General features: G+C 48.2%; 2 protein-coding genes and 1 pseudogene across 2 annotated transcripts in view; 2 read left to right on the top strand and 1 right to left on the bottom strand.

The window, feature by feature from the left end:
- Positions 1-19,471, top strand: part of LOC132868064 (zinc finger protein 850-like) — a 184,170-nt pseudogene extending 164,699 nt beyond the window's left edge.
- The window catches only part of LOC132867674 (zinc finger protein 585A-like), a 1,308,017-nt gene that overhangs the window by 496,116 nt on the left and 791,093 nt on the right, over positions 1-20,808 (bottom strand). The gene's annotated exons all lie outside the window — the stretch shown is intronic.
- Positions 1,136-10,415, top strand: LOC132867708 (uncharacterized). Its single transcript, XM_060900715.1, has 2 exons — positions 1,136-2,256; positions 2,530-10,415. Exons 1-2 carry the CDS (start codon positions 2,157-2,159, stop codon positions 3,639-3,641), a joined length of 1,212 nt encoding a protein of 403 aa, XP_060756698.1. The 5' UTR covers positions 1,136-2,156; the 3' UTR covers positions 3,642-10,415.

The raw sequence follows: 20,808 nt of genomic DNA, 5'->3' as shown, positions 1-20,808 counted from the left end.
CATTCCAAAACATTAACTTTATTCTTCTTTAACCATTCTTTGGTAGAGCAACTTGTGTGCTTAGGGTCGTTGTCTTGCTGCATGACCCACCTTCTCTTGAGATTCAGTTCATGGACAGATGTCCTGACATTTTCCTTTAGAATTCACTGGTATAATTCAGAATTCATAGTTCCATCAATGATGGCAAGCTGTCCTGGCCCAGATGCATCAAAACAGGCCCAAACCATGATAGTACCACCACCATGTTTCACAGATGGGATAAGGTTCTTATGCTGGAATGCAGTGTTTTCCTTTCTCCAAACATAACGCTTCTCATTTAAACCAAAAAGTTCTATTTTGGTCTCATCCATCCACAAAACATTTTTCCAATAGCTTTCTGGCTTGTCCACATGATCTTTAGCAAACTGCAGATGAGCAGCAATGTTCTTTTTGGAGAGCAGTGGCTTTCTCCTTGCAGCCCTACCATGCACACCATTGTTGTTTAGTGTTCTCCTGATGGTGGACTCATGAAAAGTAACATTAGCCGATGTGAGAGAGGCCTTCAGTTGCTGAGAAGTTACTCTGGGGTCCTTTGTGACCTCGCCGACTATTACACGCCTTGCTCTTGGAGTGATCTTTGTTGGTCGACCACCCCTGGGGAGGGTAACGACAGTCTTGAATTTCCTCTACTTGTACACAATCTGTCTGACTGTGGATTGGTGGAGTCCAAACTCTTTAGAGATGGTTTTGTAACCTTTTCCAGCCTGATGAGCAACAACGCTTTTTCTGAGGTCCTCCGAAATCATCTTTGTTCATGCCATGATACACTTCCACAAACATGTTTTGAAGATCAGACTTTAATAGAGCCCTCTTTTTTAAATAAAACAGGGTGCCCACTCACACCTGATTGTCATCCCATTGATTGAAAACACCTGACACTAATTTCACCTTCAAATTAACTGCTAATCCTAGTGGTTCACATACTTTTGCCACTCACAGATATGTAATATTGGATCACTTTCCTCAATAAATAAATGACCAAGTATAATATTGTCTCATTTGTTTAACCGGGTTCTCTTTATCTACTTTTAGGACTTGTGTGAAAATCTGATGATGTTTTAGGTCATATTTATGCAGAAATATAGAAAATTCTAAAGGGTTCACAAAGTTTCAAGCACCACTGTATATAGTAAACCAAAAGATATTGTTGTAGTTTTATTCATCATGCCCAGTTTAACCAGAAGTAGCGTAAAATGCATGCCCTGTGGATCCCAAGTGGCACAGCAGAAAAGTGTTGTCCCCGTCATCCTCCCCATCATCCAGATATTGCCACTTTCAAATCCTGATGACGCCACAATCATCTGTGGTTGGGAGCTCAAGAGAGCAAAATTGTCTGGGCTCTCTGGGAGGGAGAGATGGCATGCTCTCTCTTCTCTGCCCTGTCAGTTATAGGGCCCTATGATTTCCACGATGCAGAAAACACGGACGGAATCTAGACATAAAAGCGGATTTTTCTGATAAACACGGAATAGCGTGGAATTCATTCAGTTTTCTTTGCCTGAAATAAATTTAATCGCCCACTTTCTAATTTTAAGACACACACTGTTTCTGCCCGATTTTTGTCACATCTTTCACTTTCAGTGAGTCCGGGGTTGCCTAGAGACCATATCTTGTTAACCACGGGAGTTTGTTTCCTCACTGATGCAACTGCGAGGGAAATATGTCTAAACGTACAGCCCCTGCTGCAAAACCAGCAGTTTCTAAAAAGTTATGAAATGCGCAATTAACTGCCAAGCTTCGAGCAGAGCAATATCCAAACGATTATTATGCATCTGGCCAACAACTTTTCTGCAAATTCTGTCAGCATACAATTGACTGGAGCCGAAAGGACACTTGTAACGATCATTTGAAATCCAAGGTTCATCTGAAGAACAAAGCAAAATCAAGCGGGAGAGCCCTCCAAGTGTCACTGGACGTAGCAACCAAGTCACAGGATGACAGACAGGAATTCGTGGAAGATTTCGTGGCTATGTGTGCAGAGGCCAATATACCTTTAGAAAAAATGAGGAAGATGCGCCTCTTTCTAGTCAAGCACTGCAAACAGGGAGGTGCGCTGCCTGAGAATCCAAGCAGTCTTGGACAGATCCATCCATCTACAGCGGGTGTTCAACGAGCACATGCAGACAGTGCTACAAGAGATCCATGATAAGAAGCTCATTGTTGTTGTTGACGAAACGTCAGATAACCGAGACCGCAGTGTCCTCAACATTGTCATAGGTGAGTAGCCCCCTACCAAACCTACCCCCTCCCCCTTTTTTTTAGGTAGCCTGATAAAGCTGTCAGGTTTTTAATTATGTTACAGGTACCAAAATAATAATATAAAAATAATAATAATAATAATAACAACAAGACCAACATCAATTGAGGTTAATGTTAAGCTATTTGCAGTTTTATTACAAAGGTGCTTATTTAGTCCAACATGTAAGTTAGGCTATTTCCTAAAATGCACATAGGCCTAATTATTTTTTCCTTTGTTTCTGTTTAATTCAGTAGGTACTGAAGGCAAATACTATCTGACGGATGTCATCTTCATGGACAGCTGCAACTTTTCAACATTATCACAGGCACTACTACAGTCACTTCACAGCAGTCAGATAAATTTGAATGATGTACTGGCAGTAGTCACTGACAATGCATCATACTGCCTAGAGGCCTACAAAGAAGTACTGAAAGGAGTAATGCCAAACAGCGTACATGCAACCTGCTTGTGTCACGTCATCAATTTGGTAGGAGAAACCTGGCAACACTACAGCTACTTCAGTGACGTTACAAGTCTGGTGATGTGGATCAAATCTGCCTTCTTCAAAAAGCCTGCAAGGAAAAGAAGGTGGTTGCACTTTTTGTCTGCAAAGGATGCTGTGCATGTGAAGGTTCCACCTGAACCAGGAAATACAAGGTGGAATAGCTGGTTTGAAGCAGTGTGGTTCCATGCTGAACATGTCCACCTGTACAAGGAGTTTTTCTCAGCTGAAAAGTCTTCTGCCCAGGCTGTGAAAAACATCCTTGATCTGGTGGAAACAGATGACAAGCAAGAGACCCTTCAAATGAAGCTGACATTCATCTCTGAAGGGTGTGGGAAACTGGTCAGAGCCCTGACAGTTTTGGAGGGCACCCACACTCCTACAGCAGTCTCTGCCTACAACATCATGGAAGATCTAGGCTCCTACCTAGTCAATGGCACAGCCAAAACCTATGGTTTTGGAGCGAAAACCGACGAGTTGCTCAATGAGATGTCCATTCGAAAGAAGAAAACTGTGCTGGATTACCTTCATGATGCATTTCACATTGCATTTGAGAAGTTTTCAAAGCACTGGGATGTCCATCCTGCCAAACAGGTCTACAAGATGATCAGGGTGTTTGATCCTAGACAGGCTCCAGCTATGGAAAGGCAGATTGAAGCCTATGGCACCCTGTCAGCATTGAAGACCCCATCTGCAGAGCTCAGTGAGGAGTGGGCTGCTTACCAGCACTGTGTCAGAAATGAAGGCCTCTCAGAATCGTTGGACCTTGCTGAGTACTGGAAAGGTACAACCCAGCGCTTTCCAGAGATTGCAGCCATTGCTAAATCATACATGTATTTCCCAGTCAGCTCTGTTGACTGAGAGGAGCTTTAGCAAATATAAAACACTTCTCACTGACGAGGGAATCTCTGACCGAATAAAACACCAAATGCCTCACTGTCCTTTACTTCAATGGCGACATGTCAAAAAGGTGGGAGATGCCTGGCTGCTCAAGAGATGTTTAGAATGGACAAATGAATTTTAGCTTGACAGGAATTGATTAAGTTAAGCTTTATTAAGTTTATTAAGTTATGCTGTATAATTAAGTTGATTACAGCTTTGAGTTGTCATTACTAGGGTCTTAAGTTGTTATGCATATCTACTTTTGAATAAACAGTGGCTATAACAAATGTTTCTGTATGTGTTAAAATAAAACAAGGGTTATGTATATAACCGCGGTTCTATGAGTTTCGGATGACCGCCAGAGGCGGTGCTTTCAGCACATGGATATCCATCACACGAACGTGCAGGTCGAGTAATAGTAACAACAAAGTCACGTGTGACCTGGGTGACATTACCCCATGACCCCGGCACAAAAGACCGGTGAACCCAGGAAGTGACCTCTTGGCAAATCTTCTCGTGTACACTCCGAGTGACTGCCAAGCTCTGGCGGTCATCCAAAACTCATAGAACCGCGGTTATATACATAACCCTCGTTCTATTTCGTTTCTCCTGACCGCCAGAGGCGGTGCTTTCAGCACATGGATGACTAATACCAACCAGGTCATGAGGAGTGCCTACCTGTACCCAGTGCTGCTGCGACGGGCCTAGAATGACGGCCGTCACCACAGGATTATGTGGGACGACATTAAGACGGTAAAACCTGGTGAAGGTGCAGCTGGACGCCCAGGAGGCTGCGCTGCATATGTCTGAAAGGGGTACGCCCTTCAGTGATGCCCATGAGGCCGCCACGCCCCGTGCAGAGTGCGCCCTGACAGCCGGAGGAATCGGGGAGCCACTGTGCCTGTAGGCATGTAATATGGCCTCGACTATCCACTTGGATAGCCTCTGTTTAGAGAGCGCCAGACCCCTCCTCGGCCCTGTGTGGCACAGAAACAGGGCGTCACTCCTACGGAAGCCCTCCGTACGGGACACGTACACCCTGAGGGCGCGAACTGGGCACAAAAGTTCCGACCTCTCACCATGGCCCGCCTTGAACGCCGCAACGCTAAGGGGCTGGTTGACGAAGGTAGCAGAGAGGGTCTTGGGGAGGAAAGAGGGGTTAGGCCACAGAGTGACCCCACTGTCGCCGGAGTGCCACTGCAGGCACTCCCCACTGACTGACAGCGCGTGTAATTCCCCGACGCGCCTCGTCGATGTAATGGCCAGAAGAAAAGCAGTCTTCAGGGAGAGCCATGAAATGTCTGCCGTGAGCAGGAGCTCAAACAGTGCGTCGCAGAGAGCCTGCAGCACCAAGTGAAGATCCCATGTGGGTACCCGGCTCCGTCGGGGGGGGTCTCAACCGGAGAGCACCCTTCAAGAAACGTGCCACCAAGGGGTGGGACCCCACGGTCCTTCCCCCAACTCTGGCATGCTGAGCAGAGATGGCAGCTGCATAGACCTTGATGGTGGAAGGAGTAAGACCCTTGTCAACCAGAGACTGGAGGAACAGTAGAATGGTCGGCAGGGGGCAGCATGTAGGCTCCTCCCCCCGAGTCAAGCACCAGTTGGAGAAAAGCCTCCATCTGTTGGCGTAGAGGGCATTGGTGGAGGGTGCCCGAGAGCTTGCAATGGTGTTGACCACTGCCGGCTCACAAAGACCTAGCAGGGGGTCCGGCCCTTCAGCGGCCACACCCAGAGCTGCAGACGGGCTGGATCCGGGTGCCAGATCCTGCCCTCCCAGCTGTGATAGCAGGTCCGTCCTCACTGGCAGGCACCAGGGGTCGCTGTTCAGAAGTTGCAGCAACTTGGGAAACCACACTCGGCCCGGCCACCGCGGGGCGACAAGTAGCAGCCCGTGGTGGTCCATCGCAACCCTGTGTAGGGTCGGCACGATCAGCGGCAGAGGGGGGAAGGCATACAGCAGTTGCCTCGGCCAAGCATGCGCCAGCGCGTCCTGGCCCAGGGAGCTGGGGCCGTGGAGGCTGAACCACAGAGGGCAGTGTGTCGACTCCTGGCAGGCAAAGAGGTCCACCTCTGCCCTGCCAAAACGTTCCCAGATGGTGAGAACCACCGCTGGGTTGAGTCTCCATTCCCTGGGATCGGGGTCCTAGCGGGACAGCAGATCTGCTGCCCTGTTGGCAGTGCCTGGCAAGTACATGGCACGCAGGCTCAAGAGATGTCGATGGGCCCACCGCAGAAGTTGGCCGGCCACTTCCAAGCACTGGAGGGACTTGGTGCCTCCCTGGTGGTTGATGTAGTACACTACCGTAGCGTTGTCCGTCCGCACCAGAACGTGTCTGCCGGCCAGGCCTGGGAGGAAGTGCTGTAGGCCGAGGAACACAGCCCGTAGCTCCAGCACGTTGATGTGCTGCTGTCGCTGCCCTGGACTTCAGCAGCCTCTGACGGTCCAGCATTGCCAGACTGCACCCCAACCTCCCAGGGAAGCATCCGTGGTGATGACCTCCCTCCGGGAGGGGATAGCCGCCAGCAGAACACCCTGCAGAAGGTAAGCCCTCCTCCTCCATGGACGGAGGAGCCTGCAAAAAGTATCCGTCACCTTCACAAGCCTGTGCCCGTGCAGCGCCGGGTGGAGGTGGAGACCGTTGAGCCACCTCTGAAGCGGACGTAAGTCCAGGAGCCCCAGCGGGACCAGAGAGGAGGCTGCCGTAAGCATGCCCAGCAGGCGCTGAAAGGTCTTCAGGGCGAGTGACCTGCCCTGTCCGAAGCGGCCAAGCAGCAGGCGGATGTTGTGGATCCTGGTGTGGGAGGGGGTTGCCATCAACGACCTCGAATCCAGGTGTATGCCCAAGAAAATCGTCTCCTGGCTGTACACCAGCGAGCTCTTCTTGTAATTCACCCTGAGCCCCAGCTCTGCGACATGTGAGAGCACAGTCGCGATGTCGGTGTGGGCCTGAGCTGCTGACCGTGAACAGACGAGCCAGTCATCCAGTTAAGGCAGGACACTCAAACCCCGTGCCTGAAGTGGTGGCAATGCCGCTGCCACACACCTGGTGAACACACGGGGTGGCAGCGATATCCCAAAGGGCAGAACATTGAACTTGAAAGCCTGGCCCTCTAAGGCAAACTGCAGGAACTGCCTGTGGTGTGGCGCAATGGGAACACGGAAGTAGGCGTCTTTCAGGTCGACGGTGGCAAACCAGTCGCCTGCCTGGATGTGGTGTAAGACATCCACTGTACGCAGCATGCGTAATCTCATGGTCTTCAAGTGGGAGTTGAGGGACCTCAGGTCAAGGATCGGGCGGATACCGCCGTCCTTCTTCGGAACCAGAAAATACCTGGAGTAGAACCCACCTTGCTGTCTCTGCCTGTCGACGGGAGAGATTGCTCCTTTCTCCAGGAGGGTGGCGATTTCCTGACGGAAGACGAGGGACTTCCCCGGATGGCTCACGGTGGTGTGTTTGACCCCATGAAAACGTGGCGGTCGGTGGCAGAACTGGATGTGGTAACGCTCGGTGAGGGTCACCAGCACCCAGGGGTCTGGGGTCAACGCTCTCCAGCGTTGGAGCTGTTCGCTGGAAAAGCGGCCGACCGCCGGCGCGCTGATGTCAGCGCCGCCCAGACCGCCCCCGTCGGTCACCAGGGGGGCGACGAGGAGCGGACTGGGTGTAGGGGGCGGCGGCGCGGGTCCGGGAGGTGGTGGGGCGACGAAAGTCATCAACCCGTCTGGTCTCCTGGCGGGTGCGTGGCCGAGACAGAGTCGGTGTGGGCCCCCTGAAGGACTGGGCAGCGTTGCCGTGGTGGTAGACCTGGCGGAGGCCAGCGAACTGCTGTCGCGCCTGGACAACCTGGGCACTCCGGTCCAGGGCTTGTTGAGCGGCCTCGCCAAACAGCTCCCCGGGGACAACAGGGAGAGAGCGCAACACACGCCGGTTGGGCTCGGCCAGAGGGGACTGCGCCAGCCATATCTGCCGGCGGACGAGGGTGAGATACGATATCAGCCGGCCCAGTTCCCGCGACGAGTAGGCAAAGGCCTGGAGAGCCGCATCGCACAGCTCCCGTGATGCCGCGCTCATCCCCTCCAGCATCTGGGCGAGGGCCAGCAGCAGGTGGGACATGGAATTGTCGATACGACCCATTCGTGCCGCCGTGTCGTATCCCCGCACGATGAGGTTGTCAGTCACACGGCATTGAGTGCGGGGGCATCGGGCGTCAGGCCGCAGAGCCTCGTTGGGCGAAAGGATGAGGGCAGCCACGGAGGGCTCAATGTTGGGCATCTGCTGGAGGCCATAGGTAGGGGCGTCCTGCATTGCTGCCAGGGCCCTGCAGTCACTAGGGAGGTGGGAAAGGCGTCTGGGGTCCGCCCAACACCTCTGTAACTCCTCGATGTATGGGGCCGAGGGCGGAACAGACAACGAGGAAGGCTGTGTGGAGCCTCTGAAAAAAGCGCTCTGATGCTGGGCCACTGGGGGCGTGTCCAAACCCAGACGGGCCAATACAGCACTCAGCGTTGGCTGGATGGATGAGCGTCCGCCTTCCGACGCTGCCACGGTGCCATGGCTGGTGGCCTGGGAACCAGCCGGAGAGGTGGAGTCGTGACCGTCAGACCCACCGCAGTCAAAGTTCTCCGACGCCTGGATCGACAGCTCATCCAGGCCGCGTGCATCAATGGCCGGTGGCAGAAGCAGTGGTGATGGTGAACGGTCGGGCTGCCAGGCAGATGGGGTGGCTGCGGGAACACTGCTGCCCTGTGGCGGAGGCTGGAGATTCGCCAGCAGGGCCTTCATCTCCTCCAGCTTGGCGGACATCACCTCCACCTTCCGAGCCAAATCGCCCGAGCGCTTCTTTTTCGCCTTGGAAGCGGAGACGCGTGGGGGAGCCCCACGGCGCTTGCTGGGCCCCGCTGCTGCAGCCGGCACCATGTCCTGTCCCCCCGAGGCCCGGGGGATGTCAGACGGAGGATCCATCTGAGCCAGCCTGGCAGTCTGCGCAGCCATGCTCAGGCACATGCAGTCTGCGCAGGCCATGTCCGTCAGCCCCTGCTGACGGACCCCTGATCAATACCCAGGCACGAGGGGCACTCGCGGTGGCCGTGCTCCGGCTCGAGGGGGGCCCGGCAGTTGGCGCAGCAAGAGAATAGGTCCATGACACTTGGCTGGCAGAAGGGAACTTAAAAAATAGGGCGAGAACACCCCAATAATTAGTAAGTAACACAAAATAAACAATCAGGCGGCAACGAAAAACGACCGGGCGAACACACCCATGGTCGGAAAAAAATGGTGCGAGGGCCTAAGCGGGAGCACCCGGACCTCGCGAGCCTACTGCCGCGGGTTTAAAAGACAGCCGCAACTAAACAGTCACTCACTAGCGTGAGAAGACATCATACACCGCTAAAACACACAAGACAGCCAGCCCGTGAACAGGCCGGAGGCAAGGCTACACAAAACAAGGCAGTCGATAATACTGACAAAAATAGGCGCCGTGCGCCACAGAACTGATAACAAAACAGCGGTGAGAAACACCGCTTTAATTCAAATTAAATGAAAACCACTTACCTGAACGAAAACAAGCCGGCCTCCAGCGGCGAGGACACCGCCTCGGAGGGCTAGTCAGCTAACTCCACTGAGCGAGAGCACTCAGCTAACGGAGTAACAAAACAATACGAATACAACGACAAGAGAAAAAAGGAATTGATGGACTTTAACGCAGTTTCTTGGGGGATGCGTAAGCACAGCCCCAACCCCACGGGTAACGAAACTAACACGGCGCTTTGTCCAAATTTCCAAATTCCAATCCAACTCGCAACCTGCAAAACGCGAGAAGATGCAAGAGGTCACTTCCTGGGTTCACCGGTCTTTTGTGCCGGGGTCACGGGGTGACGTCACCCAGGTCACACGTGACTTTGTTGTTACTATTACTTAACCTGCACGTTCGTGTGATGGATATCCATGTGCTGAAAGCACCGCCTCTGGTGGTCAGGAGAAATGAAATAGAACTGTTAATTTGACATATGTGGTTGTGTTTGTCATTGACTTTTAGAGCTAGATATTGATTAAAATTGTAAAAATCCGAAACAAACAAAAAAAAAAATCCGAAAACCCAAAAAAATAAAACGGAATTTGAGAAAAAATAAAACGGATTTCATAGGGCCCTACAGTTACACTGGCCAGTCATGGGTGTGTGAGAGCACATTTAATAGGAAGTAAGTGGATTGGGCTTTCGTCCGAGTGTGCTTTGTAGCCCCCTGACATTGTATGAGTAAAACGTGGTCAACTGGTGTTTCTTGTCTTGGAGGAAGCACATGATAGCCCTCCCTGGTTGGTAGCTGTTATGTGATACTGGAGAGGAGTCTGATGGGTGGGAATTGACCATGGCTAAATAGGGAGAAAACTGGGGAGAAATCAGGGGGAACGCCCGGTCACAGCAAACACATAATATAGGATAATGTCAGACCTCCCCATATTACAGAAACACTGGGGGGGCATTATAATACCTTCAGTGGAATATAACCAGCTGGTTGGAAAGAAGTTAGTTGAACACACACATGCAGTGTGTCTGAACCAAGCGAAGTTGTTAATTGGATAATGCAGATGTCAGTCAAACCCATCAACCATTATAAAAATCAATTGCAGCACATTTGCTTTATTTCAGGAGCATATGTGATGGTTATATTATCAAGCAATTTAACAAGCAGTAACAATTTTAGTATTTTTATGGAATTCAATAATTCCACAAGGAGTCATACCATGGAGAACTTATCTTTTTAATTATGTTAAATTTTAGCTCCTTAAAGTGCATATCACGGGTAAATTCAGGAGCAAGATCAATGTAAATCTATTTTATATTAAACTTTGGTCAAATATCTGTAACATTTTGCATTTTGTGCAATTTTTTTTTACCTTGCGCAATACCAGAAAAATTCAGTTGAAATCAAGCCATTTGAGGCGAATTGGTCCGCCTCTGGAAAAAAAACTTGGCATTTGGATTTCCTGCCAAACATTGATTTTCGTGATGTCGCGTGCAGGACGCCTCCCTCTGAATCCTATGTCAGCTCTGGTTTGTTTATGAGAAAACGACCTGGTAGTTTTCTGCAAATTTCTTCAACGTTATCACGTAATTATTAAAATGGTAAACAGATATATCGTAGGAGGGTGTAGCAACACCAATCATGATTGCATTAGTACTCATTGTTTTCCAAAAGACCAGACAATGAGAGAGAAATGGGAGCGCTTCGTGCGAGGCACACACACTCGCACAGACTGTATACTGAAACCGCGTAAGCTCTCATAGCCTGCTGGCGCTTCCGCAGGTAACGTCACGAATCTGGCTCCAGACTCCCTTGGGATTTTTCCAGACGCATTTTTTTTTTCCCCCTCCTAGAACTACCACCTTATTGTGGTGGAGGGGTTTGTGTGCTCGAATGATCCTAGGAGGTATGTTGTTGGGGGCATTACGCCCCTGTTAGGGTCTCCCAAGGCAGACAGGTCCTAGGTGACAGGCCAGACCAAGAGCAGTTCACCAAAACCCTTATGGATAATAATAGATCAAGGACCGTGACGTCGCCTGGTATGGCGCAGCTGAGGCCCCACCCTGGAGTTGGGGCTCGTCGGGCCTTTGCCCACGGGGCCCGGCCGGGCTCAGCCCGAAGCGATGACGTGGGCCCGACCTCCTGTGGGTTCACCACCCACAGAGGTAGCCGTAGGAGGCTGGTGAGGTGTGGATTGGGCGGCAGTTAAAGGCAGGGGCCTCAACGACCTGATCCCAACAGCTAGCCGCTGTGTTCAGGGACATGGAATGTCACTTTGCTGGGGGGGAAAAGAGCCTGGGCTTGTGCGGGAGGTTGAGAGGTACCAGCTAGAGATAGTTGGGCTCCGGAACCCAGCTCCTCGAGAGGGGCTGGACTCTCCACTTCTCTGGAGTCACCCATGGTGAGCAGCGGCGGGCTGGTGTGGGCTTGCTTATAGCTCCCCAGCTCAGCCGCCATGTGTTGGAGTTTACCCCAGTGAGCGAGAGGGTCGCCTCTCTGCGCCTTCGGCTCGGGGAGAGGGCTCTTGCTGTTGTTTGTGCCTACGGGCCGAATAGCAGTATAGAGTATCCGCCCTTCTTGGAGTCCCTGGGAGAGGTACTGAGAGGTGCTCAGATTGGGGACGCCATTGTTCTACTGGGGGACTTCAATGCTCATGTGGGCGACGACAGTGATACCTGGAGGAGCGTGATTGGGAGGAATGGCCTCCCCAGTCTGAACCTGAGTGGTGTTTTGTTATTGGACTTCTGCGCTAGTCACGGTTTGTCCATAACAAACACCATGTTCAAGCATAGGTGTGTCCATAAGTGCACGTAGCACCAGGACACCTTAGGTCGGAGGTCGATAATCGACTTTGTTGTTGTTTCATCTGATCTCCGGCCCTATGTCTTGGACACTCGGGTGAAGAGCGGGGCTGAGCTGTCAACTGATCATCACCTGGTGGTGAGTTGGATCTGCTGGTGGAGGAGGAAGCCGGACAGACCTGGCAGGCCCAAACGTATGGTGAGGGTCTTCTGGGAACATCTGGCTGAGCACTCTGTCAGGGAGGTCTTTAACTTCCACCTCCGGGAGAGCTTCTCCCAGCTTCTGAGGGAGGCGGGGGACATTGAGTCTGAGTGGACCATGTTCTCTACCTCCATTGTAGACACGGCTGTTCAGAGTTGTGGCCGCAAGGTCTCTGGTGCCTGTCGTGGCGGCAATCCCTGAACCCGGTGGTGGACACCGGAAGTAAGGGATGCTGTCAAGCTGAAGGAGTCCTATCGGGACATGTTGGCTTCCGGGACTCCTGAGGCAGCTGATGGGTATCGGCAGGCCAGGCGTGCCACAGCTTGGGCAGTTGCGGAGGCAAAAACTTGGAACTGGGAGGAGTTCAGTGAGGCCATGGAGGAGGACTATCGGTCGGCCTCGAAAAAATTCTGGCAAACCGTCCGGTGCATCAGGAGGGGGAAGCAGTACTCTGCCAACACTGTTTATGATGCAGGTGGGGAGCTGTTGACCTTGTCGGGTGGTGGAAGGAATACTTCGAGGATCTCCTCAATCCCACTGTCACGTCTTCCATTGAGGAAGCGGAGGCTGATTTGACTCAGGGGTGGACTTGTCCATTACCCAAGCCGAAGTCACGGAGGTGGTTTGCAAGCTCCTCGGTGGCAAGGCACCAGGGGTGGATGAGATCCGCCCTGAGTATCTAAAGTCTCTGGATGTCATGGGGCTGTCTTGGCTGACACACTGTCCCTGACCGCTACATCGCGTGGCGGTCGGGGACAGTACCTCTGGAGTGGCAGACTGGGGTGGTGGTCCCTCTTTTTAAGAAAGGGGACTGGAGAGTGTGCTCCAGTTATAGGGGAATCACACTTTTCAGCCTCCCCGGGAAGGTTTACTCCAGGGTATTGGAGAGGAGAATTCGGCCGATAGTCGAACCTCGGATCCAGGAGGAGCAATGTGGTTTTCGTCCTGGTTGCGGAATACTGGACCAGCTCTATACCCTTCATAGGGTGCTCGAGGGTTCATGGGAGTTTGCCCAACCAGTCCACATGTGCTATGTGGATCTGGAGAAGGCATTCGACCGGGTCCCTCATGGTATTCTGTGGGGGGTGCTTCAGGATTATGGGGTTTGGGGCTCTTTGCTAAGGCCTGTCCGGTCCCTATACGAACGGATCAGGAGTCTGGTTCACATTGCCGGCAGTAAGTCAGACCTGTTCCCAGTGCATGTTGGACTCCAGCAGGGCTGCCCTTTGTCACCGGTTCTGTTCATAATTTTTATGGACAGAATTTCTAGGCGCAGCCAGGGGCTGGAAGGAATCCTATTTGGGAGCCACAGGATTTCATTTCTGCTTTTTGCGGATGATGTCCTGTTGGCTTCTTCAGACCAGGACCTTCAGCATGCACTGGAGCAGTTTGCAGTTGAGTGTGAAGCGGCTGGGATGAGAATCAGCACCTCCAAGTCCGAGGCCATGGTTCTCGACCGGAAAAGGGTGGTTTTCCCTCTCCAGGTTGGTGGAGAAGTCCTTTCTCAAGTGGAGGAGTTTAAGTATCTCGGGATCTTGTTCACAAGTGAGGGAAGGATGGAGCATGAGATCAACAGGCAGATCGGTGCAGCCTCCGCAGTGATGCAGTCACTTTACCGGTCTGTCGTGGTGAAGAAGGAGCTGAGCCAAAAGGCGAAGCTCTCGATTTACCGGTTGATCTACGTTCCGACTCTCACCTATGGTCATGAGCTTTGGGTAATGACTGAAAGAACAAGATCGTGGATATAAGCGGCCGAAATGAGTTTCCTTCGCAGGGTGGCTGGGTGCTCCCTTAGAGAGAGGGTGAGAAGCACAGACATTCGGGAGAAGCTCGGAATAGAACCGCTGCTCCTCCACATTGAGAGGAATCAGCTGAGGTGGCTCGGGCATCTCTTTCAGATGCCTCCTGGAAGCCTCCCTGGGGAGGTGTTCCAGGCATGTCCCCCCGGGAGGAGGCCCCGGGGAAGACCCAGGACACGCTGGAGGGACTATGTCTCTCGGCTGGCCTGGGAACGCCTCGGTGTTCTTCCCGAGGAGTTGGCCGAGGAAAGGGAAGTTTGGGCTTCCATGCTCAGACTGCTGCCTCCGTGACCCGGCCCCGGATAAGCGGACAAGACGAGACATTTTATTTTTTTCTGCTGTCGACAGATGGCCTTGTGCAAAATTACCCTTCTGGATGAGTGTGTAAAGGGACATACTTTCATATTTAAAAAAAAATGAAATTGGTCCAGGATATGCACTTTAAACTCTTGCAGCTGAAGAACTTCAACATGTTAAGGAACAAATAGCATCCGATTGAATTAATGAACAATTAAACACATGGAGGTTTGGCTGCTTTATTACTACAAACCACACCATGGCATTCTTCAAATACTGCAGTCAGGAAATTCCTACTGCTGCAGACCTACTTGAAATGCCATCTGAACCGATGCAGTGTGCCCCCTTTTTTTTTAAAATACACCTACATTTAAATTAAATGACTATTGTTATATGTCTTAATTTATGGATGTTTGCTTGCTTTCATCAATTACATTAATATGAATCATGGGGCTTCACAAAATCCCACAAAACTTAATTTCATGAAATTTGTGTGTAATTGAAATAAGTGTTTTAAACTTGACAACCTAATCCATAGAAAATACATATTTGCTTGTGTAAATGCTACTCGAAACTATTTGCAAATAAATCTATCCATATCCAGTTTGATAAATAAGGCCCATTTTTGGATCTTTCAGAACCTTGAATGTGAGGGCTGAGTTTCCTTCTCAATCCTGGGTGAGATGTAAATAAGACTAGACTTGCCATTACCTAGACTTGACATGATGTCCAACAGGAACCAACAACTCCCCTTTGGTCGCTCAGACCCACGGGGCTATGACCAATGCTGTGCATAGCTGCTGTTCCAGGACCTTATTGAATCTCCCAGTATTCCAAGCTAGAGGCTGCTATATCTTAGTCCGCAACCTTTTGTTTTTGTCTCAGTCTTAATTTATGTAGAATCTTAAGTTTCAGTAAAAGCACTCCTTACATTGTTAGTGTTATATTTTATAATCTTGTTGCATTTCATGTTCAATTTATTTTTGTCCTTTCATTTCTCCAGAAGTAAAGAACACTCTGCTGCAAGTCTTTTCCTGCTCCACATGCCCTCGTTCCGATGCACTTCAAATTTACCTCGACAAGCATATCCAGAGATGCCACTATGAAGAGTACGTGAGACTGCGAGAATCAGGAGAGATTAAATATACGCTTCAGATTCCTTTCAAATGCTCCAGTCGTCAACCAACATCAACTGATATTATCCATTCTAATACTTCCCATAATGATATACAGAAGGAAATTCACCACAGCTCAGATTGTGGAAAGAGTTTTAGTTATCAGAATGCACTCAAGACACACCAGCGCATTCACACAGGAGGAGATCCACATCACTGCTCACAGCGTGGTAGGAATTTTACTTACCAGAGTGCTCTCAAAACACAACAGCGCGTTCAAACAGGAGAGAAGCCGTATCACTGCTCACAGTGTGGGAAGAGTTTTACTCGTCAGAGTCATCTCCAACGACACCAGCGCATTCACACAGGAGAGAAGCCGTTTCGCTGTTCACAGTGTGGGAAGAGTTTTACTGAACAGAGTCATCTCCAACGACACCAGCGCATTCACACAGGAGAGAAGCCGTTTCACTGCTCACAGTGTAGGAAGAGTTTTAATGAACAGAGTCATCTCCAACGACACCAGCGCATTCACACAGAAGAGACGCCGTCTAACTGCTCACAGTGTGGAAAGAGTTTTACTCGTCAGAGTCATCTCCAACGACACCAGCGCATTCATACAGGAGAGAAGCCGTATCACTGCTCACAGTGTGGGAAGAGTTTTACTCATCAGAGTAATCTCCAAGCACACCAGCGCATTCATACAGGAGAGAAGCCGTATCACTGCTCACAGTGTGGGAAGAGTTTTACTCGTCAGAGTCATCTCCAACGACACCAGCGCATTCACACAGGAGAGAAACCATATCACTGCTCACAATGTAGGAAGAGTTTTACTGAATGGAGTGATCTCCAACGACACCAGCGCATTCACACAGGAGAGAAGCCGTATCACTGCTCACAGTGTGGGAAGAGTTTTACTAGTCAGAGTCATCTCCAACGACACCAGCGCAGTCACACAGGAGAGAAGCCGTTTCACTGCTCACAGTGTGGGAAGAGTTTTACTCAGCAGAGTACTCTCCAAACACACCAGCGCATTCACACAGGAGAGAAGCCGTATCACTGCTCACAGTGTGGAAAGAGTTTTACTGAACGGAGTGATCTCCGACGACACCAGCGCATTCACACAGGAGAGAAGCCGTATGACTGCTCACAGTGTGGGAAGAGTTTTACTGAACGGGGTGCTCTCCGACGACACCAGCGCATTCACACAGGAGAGAAGCCGTATGACTGCTCACAGTGTGGGAAGAGTTTTACTCAGCAGAGTGATCTCCAACAACACCAGCGCATTCACACAGGAGTGAAGCCGTACCACTGTTCAGACTGTGGAAAGAGTTTTACTCGTCAGAGTCATCTCCAACAACACCAGCGCATTCACACAGGAGAGAAGCTGTTTCACTGCTCACAGTGTGGGAAGAGTTTTAATCAGCAGTGTCATTTCCAAATACACCAGCACATTCACACAGGAGAGAAGCCGTACCACTGCTCAGACTGTGGAAAGAGTTTTACTCGTCAGAGTGATCTCAAAACACACCAGCGGATTCACACAGGAGAGAAGCCGTACCACTGCTCACAGTGTGGGAAGAGTTTTACTCAGCAGAGTCATCTCCAAACACACCAGCACATTCACACAGGAGAGAAGCCGTATCACTGCTCACAGTGTGGGAAGAGTTTTATTCGTCAGAGTCATCTCCAACGACACCAGCGCATTCACACAGGATAGAAGCCATATCACTGCTCACAGTGTGGAAAGAGTTTTACTCGTCATTATGATCTCCAACAACACCAGCACATTCACATAGGAGAGAAGCTGTATCACTTCTCACAGTGTGAAAAGATGTTTGCTTGTTTAGTTACATTTAAGACCTTCAAGTGCACTAATTCGGAGACATTGCATGATTTAAAGTTGTCAAATTAAACATGGTTATTACAGTTTTGACTGAAAATGACCTGTACTTTGAACTTTATTGTTCATGTTACACTGGTCAACAATTTTTCAGAAGTTGTCTGCTTCAGAGATGAAGTTGGCTATTATGAAATTTGGTGTGTTGAATTAGAAGTGATAGTTAATCAGCTGATGGGCTATGGCTTCCAAGATATTTAAAATTTTAAATTTTATACTTATGTACATTGTGTAGATCGTAATGTTTTAAATATAAATTGTAAAACTAGGTCTCATGTGTTTATGGTCGGTTTACATGATATTTCACCTGTTCTCTTTATGTAACACTAGAAAATCAGCAAAAAGTTTATATAAATAAAATGTATTATGAACCAAATTGCAAAAATCAATTATGTATAAGTACTGAATAGGTTTAGTCCTTATTCTGTGTGTACGCAGTGGGTTTTTATTCATTTTTTTAGCAGCTTGTCTTTTGTATTCATGAAACGGAGCATCTTTTGTCAAGCAAAGACTTGATCTCGAGTGCATAGCACTGTATGAATTTTTTTTTTTTTTTTGAGCTGATATAAGACAGTTTGTTCAGCAGAGTGATGTCAGTTGATTTATGAATGCATCATCAGTGACTTCCAGGAATAACATGTCATGTATGATGCAATACTGGCTTCAGATTGCATCATTCATTGTTTTGCCAAAAAAGTTGGGACAAAGTACAGATTGTAAATAAAAACAGAATGCAATAATTTAAAAATCTCAAACTGATATTGTATTCACAATAGAACATAGACAACATATCAAATGTCAAAAGTGAGACATTTTGAAATTTCATGCCAAATATTGGCTCATTTGAAATTTCATGACAGCAACACATCTCAAAAAAGTTGGGAGAGGTACAAAAAAGGAACAGCTGGAGGACCAAATTGCAACTCATTAGGTCAATTGGCAATAGGTCATTAACATGACTGGGTATAAAAAGAGCATCTTGGAGTGGCAGTGTCTCTCAGAAGTAAAGATGGGAAGAGGATCGTCAATCCCCCTAATTCTGCGCGACAAATAGTGGAGCAACATCAGAAAGGAGTTCGACAATGTAAAATTGCAAAGAGTTTGAACATATCATTGACAGTGCATAATATCATCAAAAGATTCAGAGAATCTGGAAAAATCTCTGTGCGTAAGGGTCAAGGACGAAAAACCATACTGGGTGCCCGTGATCTTCGGGCCCTTAGACAGCACTGCATCACATACAGGCATGCTTCTGTATTGGAAATCACAAAATGGGCTCAGGAATATTTCCAGAGAACATTATCTGTGAACGCAATTCACCGTGCCATCCGCCGTTGCCAGGTAAAACTCTATAGTTCAAAGAAGAAGCCGTATCTAAACATGATCCAGAAGCGCAGACATCTTCTCTGGGCCAAGGCTCATTTAAAATGGACTGTGGCAAAGTGGAAAACTGTTCTGTGGTCAGACGAATCAAAATTTGAAGTTCTTTATGGAAATCAGGGTCGCCGTGCCATTCGGACTAAAGAGAAGAACGACCCAAGTTGTTATCAGCGCTCAGTTCAGAAGCCTGCATCTCTGATGGTATGGGGTTGCATTAGCGTGTGTGGCATGGGCAGCTTACATATCTGGAAAGACACCATCAATGCTGAAAGGTATATCCAGGTTCTAGAGCAACATACGCTCCCATCCAGACGACGTCTCTTTCAGGGAAGACTTTGCATTTTCCAGCATGACAATGCCAAAGCACATACTGCATCAATTACAGCATCATGGCTGCATAGAAGAAGGGTCCGGGTACTGAACTGGCCAGCCTGCAGTCCAGATCTTTCACCCATAGAAAACATTTGGCGCATCATAAAACGGAAGATACGACAAAAAAGACGTAAGACAGTTGAGCAACTAGAATCCTACATTAGACAAGAATGGGTTAACATTCCTATCCCTAAACTTGAGCAACTTGTCTCCTCAGTCCCCAGACATTTACAGACTGTTGTAAAGAGAAAAGGGGTTGTCTCACAATGATAAACATGGCCTTGTCCCAACATTTTTGAGATGTGGTGTTGTCATGAAATTTAAAATCAGCTAATTTTTCTCTTTAAATGATACATTTTCTCAGTTTAAACATTTGATATGTCATCTATGTTCTATTCTGAATAAAATATGGAATTTTGAAACTTCCACATCATTGCATTCTATTTTTATTTACAATTTGTACTTTGTCCCAACTATTTTGGAATTGTGGTTGTACAATCCACTCATAGATTTATTCATAGAGCCAATCTTAAAAACAAGCCAATGAACAATTTTAAGTTTCATTTTCGTTCTCAGCGATCCAGAATTAGTAAAGTTTGACTATATTTATTTCAGAAGCATTTTGACTGTAGACCAGTGTTCTATGACTGTTTTAAAATATGTAACCTTATAGTGATGTTTAAAATGAGACAATGTTTTCTTTTGCTCTTAAGTAGTCATTAATTACCACCATACAAATAATGATTTAACTATAACACTTATCAGTGTAGTACTGCAGCATGAGACTAATTGTTTATGGAATTATTACTGATCAGGGTTTAAATGTTTAATGGAAATGTCGATCAAACCAAATGAGTACGGAGCACTTAAATGAAGCTCGTCTCACTGGTTAAGGAGAAGGCATCAAAGTTGTTTATAATAATCTAGGAATTGTACAAAAACCTGAACAAAAATTCAGTATGCTTGAAGTTCTTTATCCTAATGTATGTAGCTGCTAAAAAAAAAAATCTACGCAGTTGATTCAACTAATTATTTACAGACCCGTGGTTTAAATTCTGAAGTTCTTTCTGAATTTGCGGAATTTCTCAAACCTGGTTGTATCTTTAGACAACAAATTAATTGTTAGAGACATTATTTGTTTAAATCACCTGGAAGACTCTGAGAACAGCATCCATGTCCATTCTAGATTCAGTAGGGGTGAATCAGAATGTCATAGGACCTAACCCTATTTTTGTTCAGGTTTTTGTATGATTCCTAGTGGTCTCACACTTGCTCTCACTTGCATTTGTATTAAATATAGAAAATAGTCATACTTCCACAGTCTGATGCTCCCTCAGACCATTACCTCATCTTTTTTGAAATGTCTTAATAATATATGCACCTTGCACACCATCACATCAAAAGTACATTCACAGCAACTACTGCATAAAGTTTTATCAGTAGTTTCCCAGAGTTATCAACTATGATTGGATCCCCATTAGACCTCACAGAACTTGATCAGACAACTGAATGTTTCGAGTCAACATTCTGCTTTACTTTAGATAATGTAGCTCCACTTAAAAGAAAATAATTCAGGAAAAAAAAAACTAGCACCTTGGTATAACAATCACACATGCACCTTAAAACACAAAATACATGTAGAATTAGAAAATGGTGTCAAACAAAATTGATAGTATTCCAATTAGCATAGAATGAGAGCCACTGGAACTCCAGAGACAAGCTTCTAATGCTGCTTGTTCAATGTTTCTCTCTACCATAA

The sequence above is a fragment of the Neoarius graeffei genome, chromosome 19 (assembly GCF_027579695.1).
Source record: "Neoarius graeffei isolate fNeoGra1 chromosome 19, fNeoGra1.pri, whole genome shotgun sequence".
NCBI classification, from domain to species: Eukaryota; Metazoa; Chordata; class Actinopteri; order Siluriformes; family Ariidae; genus Neoarius; species Neoarius graeffei.
Note: the sequence above shows the minus strand (reverse complement) of the source record. Positions and strands in the feature narration are given on the sequence as shown.

Coding starts and splice junctions, on each gene's coding strand:
- LOC132867708 (XM_060900715.1), top strand. CDS start 2,157: ATGCAGACAGTGCTACAAGAGATCCATGATAAGAAGCTCATTGTTGTT. Junction 2,257..2,529: donor TGTCCTCAACATTGTCATAG/GTGAGTAGCCCC, acceptor TGTTTAATTCAG/TAGGTACTGAAGGCAAATAC.